The sequence below is a fragment of the Vanacampus margaritifer genome, chromosome 13 (assembly GCF_051991255.1).
Source record: "Vanacampus margaritifer isolate UIUO_Vmar chromosome 13, RoL_Vmar_1.0, whole genome shotgun sequence".
Taxonomy (NCBI): domain Eukaryota; kingdom Metazoa; phylum Chordata; class Actinopteri; order Syngnathiformes; family Syngnathidae; genus Vanacampus; species Vanacampus margaritifer.
Genome location: NC_135444.1, coordinates 9,035,699 through 9,059,658, shown reverse-complemented (window position 1 = coordinate 9,059,658; position 23,960 = coordinate 9,035,699). Strand labels below are relative to the sequence as shown.

Sequence of the window (23,960 nt, the reverse complement as noted above, 5' to 3'; positions counted from 1 at the left end):
TTCAGCATCATAGTGCAAAGATTCTCATTTATACAGCCATGGCTGATTTTCAGACAATAATGAACCTTTACCAAAGCCAAACAAAATCATGCCATGGTTGAGTCTGCTTTAGCTTAGTGGGTAGAGTACGCAAAGGAAATAGAGCAGAAAATAGTGAAGTAGATGGCCAAGCTATTTATAAATTTGCTCCGTTGTCATTATGTGTCAGGCTAGCTGAGGACTCCAAATTGTCCATATGTGTGAATGCAAGAATGGTGATTTGATTTGTCTAAACCACAGGTGTCCAACTCAAGGCCCGGGGGCCAGATGCGGCCCGTCACATAATTTCAAAAAGAACAGTATGTGAATCAACTTCCATGATCCTTACTAAAATCTGTGTTAAAATTTCAAAATGTCATGTGTAATAAATAATAATGTTGAGATTTCGTAATCATTTTTTCATTACCTTTTTACAGTAACTTGAACAATAATTCCACAAACTATTATTCTTGACTCATGATTTTAAAACTAGTAAACCAATACTAATCCAATAATAAACTTTTTTTTTAAAAATCACAAATAGAGGGGGAGTATTATAAAGGGGGCTAGATAAGAAATGAAACAAAAAAATCAATTTTTTATGCATTTACCAGTGCATAGGCAGTACCTATGGGTTGGGTTGTAAAATAAATAAATATATAATACTGATCTATAGCACATTTCATACACATCATAATTCATTATGCTTCACATACTATAATGAAAGAGGTTTAAAAATCAAGTAAAGAAATAAAACATAGTTTACTAAAATTTCAACAACAATTACAGTACAAGAACAAGATTTTCAAAAACATGATTTTAAAAATACTTTAGATATGTGAAAAGACCATGCAATTGTTGACATTTATCGGTATGTTTGAATCGTTATTTATTCATATTGTTCACTCTGATGATAAAGGATACCAGCAAATACAGTAGAGAGAAAAAAGAATAAGCTTTTTTAAGCATGATTTGGGGGAGGGGAGTAATACACTGCTGTGTGTTATTCACTATATTTTACCGTAGTTAAAATACAATGTAGAGGCGATTAAACATTAATTTGGTTTCACTGTCATAATGGCACTTTGAGGGAAGCCATAACTGCAAGTCATCTGTGAGAATTTTACAATAAAACTACAGTACACTCAACTTGAATAGCTATGTACTTTTTTTTTTTTTACCTTGCCAGAATTGAAATGTAATATTTGACGTGTAGTTGCTATAAAATTTCGATTTAAAGCTCTGTCAGAATAAATCACAATAATTCTAAAATGATGTTTTAATAGTCTGATTTAATTTGTTTTATTTGATTTCTTGTATTTTTCATGAATTCTTAACAAAATGAAAAGGACATCACAAATCTAGAAAAATCAGCTTTTATTTCAATTATGTTTATTAATTACAAACAAATATCAGTATGATATTGCAAAACATTATTTACATATTATTGTATATGTAGTTGAATCCACTGCCTCAAGCTCTCGCTACATAACAGGTTGGGGGTATTATGATGGATTTAGAAAATAATACCTTACAATAACAGCCCCCAACAAATGGTGAGAAAATAACATGTTGAACCTCTTAATGAGCCCAGCAGAGCCCCCTCCCTCCCTTTCTCATCTCTAGAACCTTTCTCCTTTGGCCTAATAATTAAGCATTGTAAGCATTATGAATTGAGTGGGGAGTTACTCCATTCTCTTTGTAATGCGTGCATGCTCGCGAGCATCCAGAATATCTTTCGCACTGATGAGCCTATTTCATAAGCTGGTTTTATTTACTATGTGGATATCAAAATGCAACAAAAATACAAGTCATGAGGTTAGGAAAGTCTTATTCGCACTTCTGTGAATATGGAGATCACAGAATACGAAACGTTTTATTTCGACCGATTGATGATATCAATAAAAATCTATGCATCACTCATCTGGTCAATTAACACACAATTGTCAGTGAATACCAAAAATAAAAAATGTTTGCTGTACAGGCGATTCTCGGTGTATGATGACGTTCTGATTTTAAATCGAATTTTCCTGTCACACATACAAAAGTCATACATTACCAACATTAAATAAAAACAAATCTAGATCATGTGTATGAAACAATCCAATAACAAACAAAAAGTACAGCGGCAACGTTACACAATTAGTTCATAATCATGAAACATCATCTCATATATATCTTTTTGTGCCTTACTCTAACAGTATAAAAAAGGTGGTTCTGTTGATTGGTAAACAAATTACACTGAGGGACAATTTGAAGAAAAAAAACAACAACTTTGAGTTAGATCTTTATGCTGATTAAAACTAACATTGGCTTGCAGTCATTTTTTTCCCAGGCAAAATTCTCCTTGATTGGCTGCAGTAAGACTGTAGTAAGAGGAGCTGATAATACGATTGGACTCATCTACAGCTACATGGCAATTGCGGTGAGATGCGTGTGCAGCCCCCAATTGGTCACTTCTATCAATATCTGTAAACGGAAAGCTAGCATAGTTAAGCCATATCCTTTGTAAAAACATAATAGTGTTACCATTGCAGTTATGCCTCATATCTCATTGCATATCGATATTTACAATTTTAAAGAACAAACACATATCTGTCAAGTACCGTATTTTTATTTTATTTTTTTATTTTAAAGAAAACTTTGAAGCTATAGTTCAAAAACTTGACATAAAGAACACGTGAGATCATGTTTGGATTCCACACCTATTTTTTTTAATTTTTTTTTTAAATCAGACCTAATTCAAGAAAAATTGTGTTCCACGTTTTATACAAACCAATTTATTTGAAGAACTGATGCCTTTTTTCCTGCATCAAAATGTACCATTCACCAATTTAATTATCATAAAGGCTAAAAAGTCATAATCTCTTAACTTTGTTTCCACTCCTCTAACCTACAGGTGTGATCGCACCCTGAGCTCAAAACAGCCCTCCTCGGGGCCCACCCGTGTTGTGAGAATGTTGACAACTATGTGGGTGCAATGGAGGGTGAGAAGAGAAGACAGGGGAATGAGGCAAGAGGGCGGGAGTCCAGCAGAAAGGAGGCTTCTGAAAAATGTAGGCATTACAGAGCAGTGACCCAAACGTAAGCGCACCGGACAGTAGCAGTTTGATTTGATGGGGCAGCGCTGTGTTGTTAAATCACTCATTAAATCCAATTAGGCGGCAGTAGACAGAGGCAGACTGTTTGGAGAGTGCGTATGGCCGATGCAGCTTTAGTTTGGCTTCTCCTGTTGAGCGGTGCTCTGATCTCAAGTGAGCAGGTGACCATTAATAACAATCTAAGGATTTGATTAAAAATAACTACCAGGTGTCCTTTTTCGGTATGTATTTCATTTATTTGGCCATAGTTGGGCTTCAAGAACAGGTGTTCTGTGGATCAGGTTACCTGGAGCCTACGTATTCTCATCCTACTGTGTACAGGAATGTATCATTGCAATTTGCAATGACTTCCACCCATCCATTTTCTATACAATTTAGCTGAGAGGCATGTCACACCCTTGACTGGTCGCCAGTCAATCGCATTGCACACAGTATACAAACAAAGCTAGTTTTTGTCACAGGCCACTTTGTAGTTTTCCGTAATTTTCCTGGTTATTAACTCATTCACTGCCTTTGACGGCTATAGACGTCAAAAATTTATTTTAATTATTTCTATTAGTTTTTTTTTATTGTACATTTAGAATAGATATAAAATTTGTGATTAATCGTGAGTTAACTAGTGAAATCAAGTAATTAATTACAATTAAAACATTTAATCGTCCGACACCCTTAATTTTTAACAATCTTTTCTTCTTCTTTTTTATTAAGGGCATCAGGCGATTACATTTTTTAATTGTAATTAATCACATGACTTATATCTGTTCTAAATGTACAGTAAAAAAATTCTATGTTCTCACACTCTTAACAAAAGTGGGAAAAAATGTGAAACTAATAAATAATTCAAATGAATTTTTTACGTCTATAGTCGTCAATGGCAGTGAATGAGTTAAAATGGTTAGACAGTAGTTAAATTAAAAAAGGCAGTTTAATAACACGTATTTATTTATTTATTTTAAAGGCTAAAAAATTGGATGTGCAGACTCAGTAAAACTACAGAACTTGTATGCAGTACTACAAGTATGTAAGAGATCCACCATCACGTCCTTCAATTTAGCAAGAAGCATAAAACAGAAGATTATCCCCAGCACATTAATTACAAAATGAATAATGTTATTTCAAGTATGACCTAATAAGCAGTTAAAACTATTAATATAATAACGTTGCATTGTATTACTTTTTCATACTAAGCAATATCATTTTGCAAGCGGAGACTGTAAATGTCAAATAAAATTCTATTGTGCCTCATGGCCAAGGTTTGATTGAAACCTAAATTCACGAGATCCTCAAAGTAATGAATGCAATACAGGAAACGTCTTCAATGTTCGCTGTGTGATGATAACCTCACTATAATAGTTACAGACTGTTTAATGGCCACGACTGGACCCGGCGGCCATGCAGGACTACCATCATCACAGCACTGAAAGTCACAGAAATTTATGCTTTACTGCTGGAATCTATATTGCTGCTGACACTTTGTTTTTATAGCGCTACCACTAGATTCATGTATCTTTTTTTCTCGTGCTTTTACTGGTGAGGGGGGAAGCACCAATTCCTCTATTCTCACTGCTATTTGCTCCCCACCCCCACCCCCCTTTTCTTTTTTTCACGCTTCTACTCTCATCATCCCTCCCCAAGTTTGCCCAATTTCTGTGCGGTTCAGCGGCAGGGCAGTGGGTCACGACACCGGCTTGATTTTCACACTGTTCCCTCTATTGAACGACACATCACGTTAATCGGGGTTAACAACTGCGCCGGTGCCTTGCTGAGCAGGGCTCCCATCGGCTTAACGCGGCCCGGCTCTGGTGATCCAGATGGGTTAGTAATCTGTGCTCTGGTTGAGAGTGGAGGCGCATCTTGGCAGGCTGATTGCCTGGCTTTGGCTGACGGTGCTACGGTCAGTTGGAAATTAAAATGGTGTCACGGGGGCTCAGACAAACATCGGGTTAGAAATACGGTGATGAGACGAAACAAGATGGCAACCGTTCTCGCGCTAACCACGTGTATTTTGTTCGTTTGAGACTGTGCTGTATATTATGAGACCCTGAATTTTTTTTACAGAAAATATTTGAACCCTTTCTACCTACGACAAACAATGCTCAGAGTAAATTGTACATGACAGATATGTTTTTTTGTAAATGTTTAAAACCACATTCATCTAGACTGTCTCTAAGTTGTCCTGCTGTTATTTCCAAATTCAACAATTTTACATTTTTATTGCTCCACTCCAGCTCTGCAAGTGACACTAATGTGGGTGCCAAAGCAGTTAACAAATAATAAGTATAATCTTTTATTTTAAATTATGAATTATTATTTAAAAATGAGAAAGGGACTGATAATTTATTTGGTGTTTGATATAACATGAAAATATGCCTGACTTTTCATATTTGAATGTTAGCTTCAAGCACTTCAACTGACACGGAAGATGCTTTCATCTCTGCTTGCCTGTCCGATCGCATTGTTTTCAATTTGTCATGTGCACAGGGAACATCACATGTGGACTAGTACACTTGGGGCAAATCTAAACAACACCTGTGTTTTCATTCTTTATTCAACCATTGCTCCATGATACTGTAAAGTCAGGCTTTGTGTGTAGGCGCCATATGTCTCGTTTGACCAATGTATCTTTACTAATGCTCGCTACAAAACTTCATGGGTCACATGAGCACAACCAATCACATATTAAAATCAACCAATTTTTATTTTGTATTTTTGATTTGTGCCAAAATTAGTATTATGTTTTTTGTGTGTTCAATTAACTAATTCATTGCCATTGACAGCTATAGACGTCAAAAATAAATTTGAACTATTTATTAGTTTCACTTTTCTTTTCTACTTTTGTTAACAAGAGTATGAAAACCTAGAATTTTTTTTATTGTTCATTTAGAACAGATATAAAAATTTTGATTAAACACAAGTTTACTAGTGAAGTGATGTGATTAATTCCGATTAAAAATTTTAAACGCCTGATGCCCCTAATAAAAAAAGAAGAAAAGATTTATAAAAATTAGGGGTGCCAGACAATTAAATTTTTTAATTGTAATTAATCGCATGAATTCAATAGTTAACTTACGATTAATCACAAATTTTGTATCTGTTCTAAATGTACAATAAAAAAAATTCTAGGTTTTCATACTCTTGTTAACAAAAGTGAGAAAAAAAAGTTAAACTAATAGAAATAATTAAAATGAATTTTTTTACGTCTATAGCCGTCAATGGCAGTGAATGAGTTAAGAAACAAATAACAAAATGAAGATCAAGTCCTTTTTCCCGTGTTTGATTTTTGATTGCCAATTGAAAACGGAATGACAGAACAATACATAGAGTCAGCAGAACTTCCACAATAATTAATTTAAAAATGATAGAAAAGTGCTTTCCTAACAATTGTTACTGTATTGTCATCAACAAGCATGCAGAATAAAACCAACACATGATTATATTACACCAGTGGGACTGGAAAAAAATACATGGTTGAATGATGTCACAAAATGTAAAAAGGATTATGACTGGAATAATCAAAATAATCTAACTTTGACTTTGCTTAAATATAAAGAAAATATTGTGGTTCTTGTTCTTCATATGCCCTATGATTGGCTTGCCAAATGCTAGCTGGCATAGACTGCAGCTCACCCACAACACTAATTGGGCCAAGTGACAGAGAAAATATAGTAGTTGGCGAAAAGTTCAAAACATAGCCACATTCATGATATTATTCCAGTGACTTCTGGAAAACTGTGTTTGGTAGAAAAAACAGTTTTTATCCCCATCGTTGCATATACAGAAGTGAGTGAGTGAGGTAAACTGAGAGACTACCTTCAAGTGAACTCAGACTGTTAGGTAGAAAATAAAATAAATTATGGTACAGTGATATTAAAACGTTCAAAGAAAAATGTTAACAAATTGAATAAAACAGCAGTGTTTTCCAGAGGGCCAATTGGTTATAACTGTAACTATACAACAATTAAGACAAATATAAATGTTGCATTATTGGATGTAATGAGCCTGTTCTGAACCTCTTTTCAAAACAGTGTTATGCATACATATTCATGGATCACAGCCCTTTGAAATAATGTGGCAAACCTGTGCTTCTAAAGAGCTAAGAGCATAAACAAAAATACATTATTAACAAAACTAAAAAGACAGCCACTCCCACTGTAACCAAAACGACAAGGCTCACATGGGTGAAAGTCAGGTTAGAAATTGTATTCTAGCATCATTCTTTCTAAAATGAAAACATAAAACACTCCTCAACAAAGTAACTCAAAGAGTCAGCATATAAATGCACACATTTGGATTCAAAGAAATAAACTGAATTAAAAGATCAGATTTTGCATACAAATGAATGACATTTAATAAGGGAAGTCACCCCAAAAACGTTTTTACAACATGTTCGATGCGCCCCCACTAGTCTAAACGCGGTATTGCTTTTGTGAAATACGAATGGAGTACGCCCTGGATGCAGAGTGCAGTTCGAGGCTTGCCGCCAACTTAAACATTTGACTTAAACTTAAACATTTGACTCTGCCCACATCTACTTTCTTTCTTTTTTGTTTAACTATTGCCTTAGCGGCTTTGTGTGCCATCACGCTTACAGTATTGTTTGAACACTTAATTGAACAAAGAAAATAAAAAGCTGACCGAAACCCAAATACTAACCTCAACCGTCCAGGGATCTGCTGGGAACATGTAGTACTGCACTTCGACCTCTTCCGTCAAACCATTTATTATTATATATAGACTGAGGGTTGAGTGTTTGTAATTTTCCATGCTCCATAATGCGTTTAAAAAAAATAAAATAAAAGTTACATCGTAAGACGGCGCAACATTAAATGTAAAATTAAATTGTTTAAAAAAAAAATTGTTCAAACCGTTTTGTAAAATCTGCGTGGGTGGAGTCAAACGTTTAAGTCCACCCTGTGTGGCGGCTCTGCATCCAGGGCTACTCGAATGAAGCAGCAAAATCCAGCCATTTTTATCCATCTGAGGGGGCAGCCATTTTTGCCCCTTGCTGTTGACTGAAAATGACATCACAGTTGCTCAGGGCTCAGGAAACGACCAATCGCGGTCAAAGTTTGGTCATGGGACGACCACAAGATGAGTCGTGATTGGTCACCTGAGCAACTGTGATGTGAATTTTCAGACGACAAGTTTCAAAATGGCCGCCTGAGATGGGTAAAAAAATTAGGTGGATTTTTGCTGCTTAATTCATATTTCACAAACTCAATATTAATCAGAATACAATTTTCAGACCAGTGGGGGCTGCATTGAACATATTGAAGAAAATGTTGGGGTTGACTTCCCTTTTAAAAGGGATACTTGAGTCATTGAGCCATTTTCAGCAGGAAAAAGTTAATATTTTGCCCAGAATGAATTTGATAACTTCATTATTTTTCATGTACAATTAATACCTTTAAAAATTACAATTTTCAATTGCTGTCAAATGAAGACGACATCACCTATGCTGAGGAAGCAGATAACGACCAATCATGGCTCAGTTTGCTGACCAAACACAGAAAACGGGTGAGCCATGTTTGGTCGTTACCTACTTCCTCAGCACAGGTGATGTCATCTTCAGTCGACAGCAAGTGGAAAAATTACATTTCTAAAGGTATTAATTGTACATGAAAAATAATGAACTCATAAAATTCATTTTGGACAAAATATTAACTTTTTACTGCTGAAAATGGCTCAATGAGTCAAGTATCCCTTTAAGTATCAAGGTGTATTGCTCTCTGTTAGATATTTGAGTAAATACATGTGTGAAAGGTAAAAGTGACATTGAATTCACATACAAAGTGAGTCTGCTTTTTAAGATTGAAGACAGGGATTATGAAAAGTAAGAAATGATGACTTAAGTTTGACACGTTTGTCAAAAACATACTGCAACTTTCAATGCACGAGGAGTTGACCAGTTTGCATTTGACTCAGTGCTAGCTGTAGGCTGTATTTTTGCCTATTATTCATTCACTTTTGAAAAAAAAAAACAACAGTGAGAGTGGGCAAAAGGTTAAAAAAAAAAACCTCCCACATCAAATAGCCAAGAGTGACAAAAATAAATTGAGTTCTATTTTTATAGCAACCAAACCAAACCAAGCACTTAAGCTAACATTTTAAATTAAGACTGAAGCCTCCAACACATCTCCAACCCTGGTACCAAATTTTCCTTTTTTTCCCTTCTCTTTTGTCACTGTGCACCCTTAAATTTTGCTGCTACTCTGATCCCCTCTTTTAAGCCCCATAAGCGTCTTGTTTTTGAGACACCGCGCCTCTTCAGTGTGACACATGTTTTATTCATTCAAACGGATTCAAGGGCGGCCTATCGTGAGGACACTCACATACTTTCGCAGGTTTCTGTTGGTGCCACCATTTTGATTTGACTGTGTAATGGAACACCTTTGCAAAAAAAGAATGCGCGACACGAGCGCAACTAAATATTTTACAGGCCTGACATTTCATGCTGGAGCTTTAGAGTATACCTTTATTTATTACCCACCACTGCCGGGTAGTGTCATGAAAGTCGTGTAAAGTGTATCCTTTTTGAACTATCAACTTCTTGTTGCATGTGGCAGTGCAGCGGAAAAAAAGTGAAAATAGAGGGAAACTACGTCGCAGTATGGTTTTAACCATGAGGATGCGATGCTAGGACATGTGAATGTCACAGCCACAACACATCCTCCGAATGTATCCCAGCCAAATCATTAATGAAGCCCAGAAGATACACACACACAAAAACAATAAAATACTTAAGCTCTACACGCCCTCAATGCCCTTTCAAGAGAAAAACACAGTTCACCAAAAGTTCACGTCTGTTATCGTTGTCGATCCTGCCCTTATACGCCTCCAACTATCCCCGTGATTGGCTGGAAACACAGAACCAAACATACCCCGACTACTGTTGATATGACACTTGACGTGTTCTACACCTCTGACCCTGATATGCTGGGTCGCTGTTCGGTCAGATTGCCGCTGCAGGCCAAGTGTGATTGGGGTTTGTGTGTGTGTGTTGGAGATGGGGATGGGAGGGGGGCGCTTTCGGCGGGGAGTGTGGGGGGACAAGAAGAGGTAAAAGCTCAAAATATCTTTGTATCTGGCCTTGTGACATTTTCAGAGTCCACACCGCCCTACATAAAGCAAGTTCAAATGGAGTTCATGATTGAAGCCACACCCCCTCGCAACGATGTCATTAGGGAAGCGGCGTGACGTCACGGGCAAGAAAGGCCTCAACTTCTCGCCTGTTTCCAGTTCCGACACAGTGATGACACCCAGTGGACCTTCAGCAACTGTAAAGTTCTACAATTCTTAGAAACCGGCTATTTTTTATTTGTACTTTGCAATGATAACAAACGTTTTTTGTTTTGTTTTATTTCAAAGTAAAAACTTTCAATTTCTTCCTGTACATAAATAAGTACATTGATGTCTTTTCTTGCCCAAAAAAAACCAAAACTATTTGCATAATATGTAAAATTTATTAATTAGAGCACTACATAATTAAAGGTTATGCCACAGCTGTACTACGTTAACAGTGATTTATTTTTTAACCATTTACCCAAATCACCAAAATTATTTTTGATGATTTTGATTTTATTCATTAATAGAAGTATGTGTGTTTGTATGTGTGTACGTAATTTACATTCAATGTACATAATCGGGAAACATATTAATTTTGATAAATACAGCAAAATGTATTCAAATGTAAAGATAATTTCCATTGTAATCATAATATTAAATGAGGATTTCCTCATTGAGATTTGTTTCCTGTAATTGTAATGAGTACTTCACATTTATATAATTTTTACTTACAAATTATAAACCAAGCCTGAAATACCAACATTTTTTTTATTTATTTTTTTGAAATATGCACTTGATATGCCATTTGAATTAATTTACTTCTGACAAAATTATTGTCGGAGCCATTTGTTGTCCATAAAATTAAAACAATCTGTTCTCCCCGTTCCGTATGAATAATCAAGTGATATAATTGAAATGAGAAATGCAATTTCTAAAAAAAGACACTTTAAATTGAGATGTATGGTTTAATAATTTACAATATGTTTCAATTAAATAAAGAAAGTAACAAAACAAACAGAGTTAGTTATATCAAAATTGGTAGCTACACAGAAAGCAAAAGCACTTAAATACTTTCATCAATATTCATAATTAGCCTACTATTCAGAAGAAAAATATATTTGGGCTAAAAACAATTCAATTTGTCTGCTTGTGGTATTTTGGGGTTTTGTTGAATCAAATATTAAAATGTTTACTTATATACATTTAACTGAATATAAAACTGTTTGCCACAAAAATTGCAATCAGTGGAACGTTTGACCATAAATATATATTCCTGACAGACTTGCTTGGAAGAAGCAAAAAATTACATTTTCATCCACTTTCAAAGTCCAAGTATGCCCACTAGTGGTAAGTATCAGTACTACACCATGGCCAGAATTTTATTGTTGTGCTGCTTTGAAAACAGCAGCAGCATTAGGATGAGTTTAAACGATCGCTTATAAGGCAGGTACATAGAACTGGAACTTGTTATTGCAGAACAATTCGATAATGCAGTAATATTTGTTTAACCAATAACTTAAATAAGGAAATATTGGTCAGTGCTGAAGCATACTTAAGATGACAATTGGACACACGTTACTTGGATTCCATATTTCCATGGGAAATGTACATATTCACCAAACCAGTCTTTCCATCTTCACATGTGTGCAAAGATGCCCGGTGGTACGAGGCAGGGAAAAGTGGAGCTGCCAAGGAACAGGACGTCACACTTTGCTCTGGTAGAAGGGGAAACAAGCATTTCATCAAATGGAGGTGTTTTATTTGTACCCTTCACATTCAGTATATCCGAACCTCTTTCCATATTTCACTTTAGGCACAGTGTTCTAATCTTTGCAGTCTTATTCTATATTTGTTTATTTTTTTCTCCCGTCTTTAACCTGAGCTATACTGTGACTTGCAAAAAAGTTGCAGTTTTTCCAAAAGCTTTTTGGCTTGTTCTAAGCATTTTGGGCAAAATCTGGTCTCTTTGGTTTCATGTTATATGTCATTGTCTATTGGGGGATTTTCTTTAAATCTTTAAATTTACTATCAGTTTTGCCTATGTGTCTACATTTTGCTGATATTAAATTCAGTTTATTGACTCACAACTCATTGCTATCAACCTCACCAGATAAATTAACTGAGGTCTCCACTTTCTGCTTCTTCCTCTCGAGAAGGTTCAACCAGCCGCTTGTAAGAGAAGGCCAGCATCATCTGTAGAAAAATGACACATAAAATACCCATAGTGAAACAAGCTCTGTTGTTCTCCTTCACTTTACATGTCTTCAAAATAGTATGACAACTCCATGATTACTTCTCTTTTAAAAATTTAGCAACATTCCAAAATGTATTGTTCCTTGACTTTTCTTGTACGATGTTTACCGTTAGGAGTGCCAGCAGCGCCATCATCACCCCCATCATGAGATGCATGTTGTCAGTGAGGCCACCAGCCCACAGCGGGCCCAGAATGGTTGCTAGACCTCCGACAGACCGACGCACCCCCTGACTGAAACCTGCAAGGCCAGCAACACCTATTATATATACTAATTAGGGATAACAGTTTGCGCTTTAGGGGTGGAAGGATGAACACATTATAACAGAACGGCAACATAATGAAGAATGCTAATCAGTTAAAATGGCAAAAAAAAAGAAGAAGAAATCTATAAATTATACTGGTAAATTTTATGGAAAAAAGTCAACTTTATTCTGAAAATAAAGTCAGAATCCATCTTCACTGGCCCTAATAATAATAATGCATTGGATGTATATAGCGCTTTTCTAGACACTCAAAAATGCTTTACAATGGAATGGATGCATTATTCATGCACTCACGCATTCACACTGTGGTGGCGGTAAACTACTTAAGTAGCCACAGCTGGAGAGTGGCTGCCAGTGCGCGCCTACGGCCCCTCCGACCACCACTGGAGGCAATGTGTGTGAAGTGCCTTGCCCAAGGACACGACAACACATGACTTGGGGAGAGCGGGGCTCGAACAGCCAACCTTTTGGTAACTGAACGACCGTCTCTACACCTTGAGCCACGGCCGCCACAATCCTCCTCCGTAAAATTAGGCTTGCTGGGACAGTTGAGGGGGTAAAAAAAAGTCCTGTTCTAGTGCTGGATGGATTCTCAGACAGGCCAATTATCGGGGCAAATATTTGGCAATTTTGCAAATATTGCCATCTGACTTTTGTTTTTAAACCCTACAAAGCTAAACATATTAAATACAAGACATTTTAAGCCCTCTATTTCATTAGTATAATATTTTTCGCCCCCATTAAAACCCTAACATATATGATCTGATATATGCATTGCATGGATAATCCATTAGAGGGCAGTATCACCCAGTTGATGGCTTTTCCAGCGACCTTGCAAGACCGCCCCAATTGAGAAAGGAGAGACACCTATACGTATTAGTGGGAAATGTTCTTTCAGATTTTGGGAAATATTAATATGTTTGATATGTCTGTTAATTATTATATTTTTGACAGTTATAAATGTACGGATTTAAAGCAATGTGACTGGATGTATCAAATATGACACATATCAAAAGCCACGTGGAAGTTGATTTTCAAGTTTGTTTGTTCAAAAGGACCAATAAATACTTAATTTACAAAGAATCAGAATCTTCTCTTATATATTTCATGGTTCAGGCTTTATAGAGTTAAAATTGACGGCCGATAAACAATCAATTAAAAAATGGGTGATTTTCGCCTCTCCAGCACTGGCCTGCCCAAAGCACCAACTGATTGGTTGCTCATGCAGTGGGTAACAGCCATCAGCAGTGAAAGCTACAGTACATGTTGTTTTGCCTCTCACATGTGCAGGGAGAGAAATTTCTGTGGAATGCAGATAGTCGAGGAAGCAGATATATGTGAGCTGCACTGGCAAAAAGGTCCGCATGTTGCATTTCCACGTAATTTGCAAAAATATGTGGTCAAAATTTTTGATTTTGAGATCCAAAAGTACCCTCTTTAACTTCTCTATTTGTATTTCCCAGCAGCCCAAATGTAAAACTGGAGTCAAAATGGAAATAAGTGATTAGCAGACAATGTGCATCATTGGATAGTGTGTGTTTTTAGCCGACTTTCGTGTTTCAGGCTGCAGTTTCATACCTTGTGTTTTTTCAGAGGTAACTTTGGAGAAGAGGGAAACCTGGGCCACAGCAACAAATGGCAGACCTAGAACCTGCAGAAACACGCCTATGACAAACTCGGCCAGCTGCCACGGGAACTCACCTACACAAAGACACAATCCATAACAGGTTCGTTGTTAGGAGGTGTGTTGTTATTGCAGGTTAGCTAAGGTAAACTTTTCCTTTGGCATTTGAAACAAACTTTGTTGGCCTTTTTAAGAAAATTATGGAACAAGTTGGGATTAGCATTTACATAAACTAACTTTACTTCATTAAAATTCAGACAAATTGTGTTTGTCTATTAGCACAAGCAAAAGAGTCAAAGAATCCTAAGCAGTTATTGGGAAGATATTTGAGGTCCGTGTTTGAGAATCATATGACGCATGCCATAATGCAGACTGACCTAGCGGGTTAGCCAGGAAGATGAGGCACCAGACACAGGAAATGTTGCAAATGCAAAGGCCAACAGCCAGAATCACTCGCTCAGCAACACGCCGACTCAGCCAGCGCACGAATAAGAAGCCAGCAATCACTTCCACGCCACAGAGACAGTACATGAGGCTGTTCTCCAACTCCCCATAGTTGAAGTACTTTTGGGTCAGTGGTGTCACCATAGTCTGGAGAACAAGTGGATTATTGTTATTAATGCATATTAAACAGTGTCATTTTTGGATTTGGGATCAATACAGCAGATTAAAAGTCACTGCATCTCTTTATATAAATACCCCCCATAAAAAAATATATGTATTGTACCTCCAGTGCTGTTTGATTAAAGAGGGTGATGAATTGAGCAGCCAGCAGCACAACCACCTCTTCTCTCAGGAACTCTGCAGAGTTACAGTTGCAAAAAATGATGGTCAAAGAATCCATGGAAGTACATGTGTAGATGTGTGAAGTCATTTAAAATGTCAGAGTGGTAGACAAGACAATACAATAAAGTCCATCAAGGATATTTATATGGCTTATTATATTTATGTAGAAGTACAGTAGATATAAAAAGCCAAATGACTTTTTTTCTGTAATACAAAAATAAGTCCAGGATATTTCATTGAAATGACTTTTTCTATCAAGACTAAAGAAGACTATCACTTTGCAATTATTGCTTTTTTCATCTTTCTGAGAGGCAAAGTAAAATAAACTAGTGTACTAAAATAATGTGGTTACACTCTCTTGTAACTGTGGATGTGGCCATGTTCAGAACTTGGTAGGCAGCACACACCTGACACCATTTAATGTGCTTCTGATTAACACAAATGCATTTCAGATGTTCTCGTAGGCTTTTTGACCCCCCCCCCCCCTACCCCCTTTATTTTTATTATTTTTATTTTGCTTTCCTAACAAAAGCCGGCTGGTATTGTGCTCAACTTAACTGCTATTTTGAACAGTTCAAAACGTTGTCTTAGGCCCCAGTTCCGGCTGGGTAAAAACAACGACAAGAAATCACTGGTCCAGGTTAGGTCACAATATTAGTTTTGGTTTTGACGTGATTTGTCTCAGTCTGATATACAGTATATATATTTTTTATATCACAAAGATATGGCTTTTAAACAGGAGTGTGCAGACTTTATCCACTGTGCCATACAAGCCACCTACCTCGTGAGAGACTGAAGTTCTTGAAGGGATTGGAGGACTCGTGGGACGCTGATGGCTCAGGAGATGGGGAAATTTGATTCAAGGTTTCGTCAGATATTGCAGCAGTGTGATTCCTGTGTGAGTCCGTGGCGGCCACAGAGCCATAGGAGTCTACCAGCTCCTGAGATCGCATGAGTGGCTTTACCTCCTCATTCTCCTCATTCTCCTCATCCTCAACTTCCTCCCCTTCTTCCCCAGTCCTTTGTTTATTCGCTATGTCATTGTACTCGGTTTTAAGAGTCTCTTTTGCACTCTCCAGAGGTGGGAGATCCCAGTACATGAAGACCACAGCAAATTGAAGAAGAATCCACAATAAACACATGAATAACTAGAAAGAACACAAAAATATAAAAAGATTCCACATAATTAGAGTTTACCAGACGTAATATTTATCAATGTGTCTAATGTAAAACTGACAGACTAAATATGGCTTTTTGATGATTAACTCATGACGAGAAGAAGAGTAAGATTTTGTTGACATGGACAAAAATGTTAGTGGGTGTTGTGTCAGGCATTCAAAATGTAGGCTCATCGTACACCAACTGGTCGAAAGGGAGCTGGAATGACTGACACTGATATATTTAAAAGATCTGCCTAATAATGCTGGTTTTGTGAAAATCAATTATTAATTAAAATCAACTATTACTAGGTAGTTCCCTAACTTAAATATTATAAACCCTCCAAAGTATGACTGAGTGGGCTCAAACTCAAACTACTGTACAACACACATGACAAACATCTTATTGTATTAAAACATGTATTCTATTCAGACAGATTAATTGACTTCTTACCCCTGGTGCAGTAAATTTATTGACCACAAAAGGACCCAGATGGAAATCACACAGTCTCAAGAAGATGTTAAATGCTGGACCTGCATCAAACGTACATATAAAATGTGGTCAACGGGCGTGCGTAAAGTCACCACAATACAGTAGCTGATTTTTCTGCCTAAACAGAGGAAATTATAAATTGAAAAATAGCATTATAACAGAGACATCCATCCATTCAATTTCTAACGTTTATTCTTTTCATGGTCACTAGTGAAATGGAACCAGCTGACTGAATCACTGCACTGTATTAAATATAAAAGGTTTTTTTTTTTTTTACCCCACTTCTAACGCACAGTTACCGCCCATCATGGATGAAGGCCAATGAATGCATATCATATAATGGTGAGAGTTACTATAAAAAATATAATAATGACCCATCCTTGCATAATGAATTTCTTCTTTCTTTCTTTTTTTTTTTATATCATCAGAGCACTCACCAATCAGAAGGCCCACTTGTCGACAGACCATGACAGCGGCAAACACAGTGGAGCGATCTTCTGGGGCTGTGCTTCTGGTCAGGAAACCAAAGATTGATGAGCCAGCGCCTGTGCCAATGCCTGAAGAGAACATGTCCAGCATAACTGCATGACAATTGCTCGAACTGAATTGAAAACAAAATCATGTGACATTATGGCAATGACATAAACTGGTAGTTAGTTGGTTAAAAAAAGAGTTTGATCTGAGTGTTTTTTCCCCCTAAATGAACATGAAATTAATTAATGCATTTTTCACAACCACTACTTCTAGCATTTTGGGGCACTTATTCTTAAAATAAACAGGCTTCTTCCTTTACAAGTCAATAATCCTTGTAGGTTTTGGGTGTAAAATTGGTGTAATTAGTTGGTATCTTTAGACTTGAATTGTTTACTTGTGTGATTTTACTTAATTGATGTTTATTTGGTTTTGTTTAATCATTAAACAATACCAAATACGCACTGATTGGAAAAAAAATATTTTGCAAAACATGTTATTGCAAAATAAATTGCTATCCAATTATTCCATTCAATACATAATGTCAGGTAAATGCATCATCAACATTACCTGCCACCAGCCTGCTCGACAGTAGGACCCACTTGGAAAAGCCCATAAAATACATAAAGTTACCTGAACAGTGTAAAGAAAGAAACAGTTGAATACAAAACACAAAAAAAGTTAGCATTTCGCAAGCATGAGCAAGTCACTCACCCACAATCTCAAAAATGTTGGCAAACAAGATAATTTTCTTGGTTGTTCGTGTTCTGTCAGACCAATGGCCAAATAGTGGTCCAGACAGGAGGCCGCTCAGGCTGAACGCTGATAGGGTCAAACCCAGGAAGTATGATGGGGCCTCTAATGTTTGCAAATACTTCCATATAGTGGGCAATATCACAGCTGGGGACAAAGATGAGAAGGATTTGGTTAGAACAACAGATACACTAGAATTACTATTTCAAAGCAACAGCGGTCCGGTCAGGGAGTTTGGGCATACAATTTAAATATTGTAATCAAAATGGATTACCAAAAATCATAAATTCTGTTCTAAATGCATGTCTCTCGTTACAGTCCTATAGAAAACCCCACATACAGTATGAACAGCAAAGACATGAATTTAAAGCTGTCGTTTTCTGACTTTGATTGAGTAAAAACAAGCCATTAAGAACCTATCCCAGTGGATTCTGGGAAAACTTTGCTGTAACCTTGGATTTCCCACGAGCCAGCCAGAAGGATGTACCAAGAGGCCTGAAAAAGTCACTGTCACAGCTCTCGGACAACTATAAATCATTGTCTTAGGCAACATTGTGATTAGAAAACATTTCACAATGAAGATTTACTAATAGAGTACCAATAAATCCCACATGCCGTTTATGCTTCAAGGCCTACCCAAGCAATTCTATAATGAACCATGACTACAACTCCAATCTTAGCATTCCAGGACAAAGCAGTGTGCTGACTCATTATAATTCACATTTCCTAACAGAGTGTGCAGACAATGAACTAAACTTTAACAGACCAGGAAGGCATTTCTAGACACTATAGTTGTCACATGGAGAACGTCCTTGTGACAAGTCCATGACAAGGATGTCTTTATGTGACACTAATAAAGTGATGGGTTTCAATGTTTAAGCCTACTTCAGTGGCACAATTTGTTCAGCTTTTGCAATTTGGTGTCTGCAAAGGTTAACATGTTGGGTATATGTCTGGATCACTCCTTATTTAAGCAGGCACTCTTTTTTGCTATATAGAATATGACTTTGGCAAGTCTCTTTACTTACCTGGAGTGATTGGCTAAGGAAATATAAACAGACAGAAGTACAGGTACAATTGTTTGACTTGCGACTATAAATAAGTCAAACGTATTGTCTTTCTTTCGCTAAAATGTTCGCGACAGACAGCCACGAATACATAACGTATAGTCCTCGGCCATTTTAATAAATACACTTGTACAAACGTTGTTAAATTGACAGCGTTAACCAACGTGATCATCTTGACTGTTAAGATGTAGCCTACCTAACTGGAAGTATATCAAAAGTGATCATATTATCATGGCTGTTAAAATCTACCTAACTCAATTGTTTACACACAACGTGTACCTATAGGTTCAACGTAATCAACTCCAGCTCGAGATTATAGTCAAAGTATCAACAATTACGTCAAGATAAAAGACTGTACATGCAAGCTAACATCACATAGCATTTTCAGATATATATTTACCATATTCCACGCCGCTCAACAGAAAGATGAGTCCAATTGTAAAATAAGTCAGCTTCTTTCTCCGTCCATAATCCATGGTGACGTTGCTATACACTTTTAATGTTCACCTTCATTATTTGAGCGTCTCCACAAAAAAACGCATTAACCATAATCCTATAGGCGTTGCTTCCAATTACATCCCAGTGCGTATACGGGACACGTGGAATGTACTCTAACAGTTGGAAAGCATTTCTTCCTGCTATTAGTTGTAAAGCTTGTGCCTGGTTGCATTCAAAAGCCAGACTAGTAGAATTGACAGCACATTTACGTGGGGAAAAAAATGCGGTACAAGCACCGGCCAATCATGCGCATTTTCATCCCGCAAGCATCACTTCCGGGTATCTAATTACACCTCGACCAATCGCAAACTAGGATGCGCCTCAGAGCAATAGTTTAACGTGAGCCTGTAAATAAAGTATTTTTCAACGAAATATTTGTGGTGTAGTTTCTCAACATGAAAATTGTTATTTGCCCAGCTGGTATGTTTGACGTGAGTTTCAAGTTGTACAACGTCAACACTATTGTTATTACTGACTGTCCTTTGTGGAATTCCAGCGTGACTGTTCATATGGACAAAGCCAAGTCCAACTTGGTGGGGAAAGTATTTCCCAACATCAGTGAACCATGACTCATAGTCCACATAGTAAAATAACGTATTTTATGTTTGAATAATCTTATAGCAAAAACGTTTATATACTGTAAATATACATCTACGTACTCACAAATTTATGAACTTGGTGTGACATCTGGGTCTCTTCAGCTAAAAACAAGGGTGACACTCTCACATGAAGTATTACTAACTGTATTTGTATTTAGGAAATTGAAAGTAAAAATATACATAGTTGAATTTTCAATGAGGCTCAAACTAATTCTGAGAAACTGATATATTTTTGATAATTTTCAATTAAGTTTTAAGTTTATCAGACTTCAATTCCAAACTGCATCTTATTAAAATTGAATATCTGAACATTTTGAGCTCAATACTAGACCATAGCAAAAAGTCCCCCTTCTGGGCAAGCTTTTTCGGTGCTCTCGTATCTGAGTCTTTTGCAGTACTGTGCTCCTCATGTCACCATCCTGTGACATCCATTACCAATGTGGCATTGTACTGAAATTCCACACAACACTCTTCCCCTTTCAATTCTATCCTTAATTAAATTTTGACTGTTGAGTGTCCACTATTCTCAGTTTAACAGGCTCCAGCATGCCAGGGACTAAATTGTCCTCCTGTCGGTTAGGGAACAAAATGTTAGAAATTTCTATTTCCCACATTAGCACACCCAGTCCAAAACATTTTAAATGCTCATGTGATACTGTTTTATGGATAATATTTTAGCATTCAAAATATAATTTTGTTTAAAGAGATTCTACAAACTGGTGTCTTAACTATTAGAGAATGATAAAATCTTTAATTTAGGTGGTGGTCTGACAAATTTAAGGGTTCACATACTTTTCCACCCTGCACTGTGTAAATTTATACGGATGTATAATTTTAAATAAATTAAAAAAACTCAATGAAAACATAATTGTGTGATATTACTTTAAACAGACTGTTTGTCTTTAATGTGATATCGACGAAGATCAGATCAGTTTTCTGCCAACATCATCACTGTTCCATAATTCTGAAACTACAAAATAGATTTCGATGTATCAAAACAGAGAGCCAATTTGTGTATATACAAGTATTAAAAAAAACTATTTACAGATTATAAGGAGATGGGGTTTGTTGCAGTTCTTTAGTATCACAGAATAATTGGTAGTCTATTCTCTATTATATCTCAAATGGAAAGTGTCCTTTTTTTGTTTTTGTAAACATAAAATAAAACACTACTTCTATATAACCTCAATTTATCACTGCACTTCAGTATGGATTTCATGGAGATTTGAGATGAGAAAAAAATGAAAAGGAGAGTGTTGAGTTTTAGAAGGCCAGTTTCTTCATGAGGAGGTACACCCTGGAGTCCACCTCAAATCCGTGAAGGTTGTTGGCGTCTCCCTGCAGCCGCATGAGCAGACCACCGTATGAGACGTAGGCAGAGCTGAAAGAGGAGAGGTCCGTTTAAGAAAGGTGACTCACATTTTATAGTTACACAATAGAGGGTGATAACTTGCCAAAGTAAAAACATTTAGTGATAACTTCATTCCAGTTTGAAACGTGCTATGGAGCCTTAAAATACGATTGTTCTCAACTCACCACTTAATCAAAAAGGTTTTAGCAATTCAATACTGTATGTATAAGTACCGTGTATAGGTGTGTATTGTGCTATGAAAAATATGTGGTACGGCAGCTGATAGCTGTATTGCTGCAATGATGAAAACTTATTTTTATTCTTATTTTCATTACATGTATATGGTGAGTACTAGGCATTGATAAGCTTCTGCTTCAGCCTACTCCTTTTGGGCTTTCATTGTAATGTACAAAATATTTTATGTAAAAGTCGACTACATCGGTTAATATGGAAGATGAACTAAGGAAAGAAAGAAGAAAAGAAAAATAAAACACTCACAGGCGTGTTGCAGCTTCCGTTGAAGTCTCATCACCCTCAATCTTATAAACCTTCCCATACATCACATAATCAAATTGGTCGGATCTGAAAAATTACAATCAAATTTAAGATCAAGCTTAGGTATATAAAATAAATGCACAATTTCTCCAGGAATATATTAATGAATGAAAAGATACAATTTCAACAAAAATGTGTCAATGAGCATTAGCAGAAAGAAACATACCGAGACGGTCTGTCATCTTGTGGGTTGTACTCCCCATCATCCGGCGTTCCGTCTTCGTATAATGTGCTGGCGATTACCAGTCTAAACTTGTCACCTTGATGAGAAGAACACTGATTTTAATCTGCACTTTCATGTGTTTGTTATATAGCTTCACAGATTGACCGTACCTATGTTTTAATACATTTACTACTAAATGAATAAGTGTGACATAATTTGTGAATTTGTTAGGTAAATACAAATAATTTATTGACCTCACCAAGATCTACTGGATAGATTTGAATGTTCACATCCAAGATGAGGTCCATCTTGAAAGATTCACTTTCACAATGTAGACGAGACACTGTGGAAAATAGTCAATAATACAAGTCACTTAGATTCACTTATAAGCAAAAATGAAGTATGACTCTAAAAATATCTGTAAAGGGGCTTTCAGCTGCAAAGTGTCTAGTTGTACTCCACTTGAATCCACCTGGAGGCATTGTTTAAAGCAGGGCTTGGCAACATTCAGTTTTCGTTGATTATGGCGGCACTATATGGACAAAAGTGGTAGTGTTTTCCCTTGATTGAAGACCACATTTCCCACAAGGACCAGTGTATAGCATCATCTGTCATGAAATCCTCATCTCACGGTAGTCTGGAGTTGGATTGAAATACATTTCTGTTTGTAGTGGCTGTGTGAAGGATGTATAGCGATGGGGTAATTAAAGTATTTGATATATATTTTTTCTTTATACAGTACTGCACTGGATGGGGTAGCACCTCACAAAATTTGCAATAATCACTCGTTTGACAAAACTGACCAATTTTGTATGGATGGATCCTGCAATTTAAAGGAGCAAAATAAATGTCCAATCTTGCTACTCCAAAGTGTTTTATTTAGTTTTTCTCTCAGGAGCATTTGCATAGACAGTACACACCTCTGTCAAACTTCTTGCCATCTGGATCGATGTCCTTTACGTCGAATATATCCTCAAAAAGAATTCCAGCCATTTCCCCCCCTGTTTCTGAACACAGAAGTACAAGAATATGACACAAATACACAGTTTGCTACAATCATAATACAAAGTTGGATGTTTTGACTTTATAATGACACATTTACATTATCAAATAATCTCCTTATTTCATGTAATTTGATTGAAATTACATAAGGAGATGGAAAAATGTGACACGTTGGGTGTCAACTCACTCATAACAAAAATTGCCGTATTAAGTCGACAAAAATTTTAAATGTAGCACTACAAGAAATCCCGTGCGGCTATAATAAAGTCGATCTTAAATCGACCTTAAACTTTGATTGTGCAGAATGTTATATGCTAGCTGATAGCAGCGTGTTGTGCGCCCATTTCCCCAAACGTACCTCTTGGACGCCGGTCTACTAGCTTCTTCTACGCTATGCACAGTCAGTCTTTTTCGGCATTCGTTTGCGTATAGTTGCAAAGAGAGTAATTGTTTCTATGCACTTGATTTCTTGCTTCCTTAACCCGTCATCCATTCAAAACACCGTGTGGCGGCGAAACCAAATAACGTGCTCAACCTTTGACACTTCATCTACTTCCGGTGAGCCTCATACTCTACTATGTTAAAATAAACGTTGTATCATATTCGACATAATAAAATCTTCGCATATTTCTATATATTTTTTTAAATCTAGGTAGATCGTGCTTATGGCAGATTGAACAAAATAAAATGAAAAAAGTAATGTTTTCCGGCGTTTTACGACATTTACTTCCACTTTCCTG

At 36.6% G+C, this 23,960-nt stretch overlaps 2 protein-coding genes across 2 annotated transcripts; both read right to left on the bottom strand.

Annotated features, from left to right (window-relative positions):
- Positions 1–11,135: 11,135 nt before the first annotated feature.
- Positions 11,136–19,875, bottom strand: mfsd8l1 (major facilitator superfamily domain containing 8-like 1). The gene is made up of 12 exons (XM_077583827.1): positions 19,453–19,875; positions 17,947–18,132; positions 17,803–17,865; positions 17,199–17,318; positions 16,723–16,802; positions 15,893–16,259; positions 15,053–15,126; positions 14,703–14,916; positions 14,280–14,402; positions 12,546–12,676; positions 12,292–12,377; positions 11,136–11,899 (listed from the first exon to the last, which is right to left on the bottom strand). The coding sequence occupies exons 1-11, from the start codon at positions 19,526–19,528 to the stop codon at positions 12,300–12,302; spliced, it is 1,512 nt and encodes a 503-aa protein (XP_077439953.1). The 5' UTR covers positions 19,529–19,875; the 3' UTR covers positions 11,136–11,899; positions 12,292–12,299.
- Positions 19,876–21,027: 1,152 nt separating this feature from the next.
- polr2h (RNA polymerase II, I and III subunit H) lies at positions 21,028–23,898 on the bottom strand. Its single transcript, XM_077583828.1, has 6 exons — positions 23,579–23,898; positions 23,139–23,225; positions 22,478–22,561; positions 22,222–22,315; positions 21,999–22,082; positions 21,028–21,530 (listed from the first exon to the last, which is right to left on the bottom strand). The coding sequence occupies exons 2-6, from the start codon at positions 23,209–23,211 to the stop codon at positions 21,413–21,415; spliced, it is 453 nt and encodes a 150-aa protein (XP_077439954.1). The 5' UTR covers positions 23,212–23,225; positions 23,579–23,898; the 3' UTR covers positions 21,028–21,412.
- Positions 23,899–23,960: the final 62 nt, after the last annotated feature.

Bases quoted from the DNA above. Each gene is read 5' to 3' on its own strand.
- mfsd8l1 (XM_077583827.1), bottom strand. From the start codon at position 19,528: ATGGATTATGGACGGAGAAAGAAGCTGACTTATTTTACAATTGGACTC. The intron at 16,803-17,198 runs GTGAGTGCTCTG...CGTTTGATGCAG, and splicing joins ACAAGTGGGCCTTCTGATTG to GTCCAGCATTTAACATCTTC. The intron at 14,403-14,702 runs GTCAGTCTGCAT...GTCTTTGTGTAG, and splicing joins CTTCCTGGCTAACCCGCTAG to GTGAGTTCCCGTGGCAGCTG.
- polr2h (XM_077583828.1), bottom strand. From the start codon at position 23,211: ATGGCTGGAATTCTTTTTGAGGATATATTCGACGTAAAGGACATCGAT. The intron at 22,562-23,138 runs GTGTGTACTGTC...TATTTTCCACAG, and splicing joins TGGCAAGAAGTTTGACAGAG to TGTCTCGTCTACATTGTGAA. The intron at 22,316-22,477 runs GTGAGGTCAATA...CTTCTCATCAAG, and splicing joins AATCTATCCAGTAGATCTTG to GTGACAAGTTTAGACTGGTA.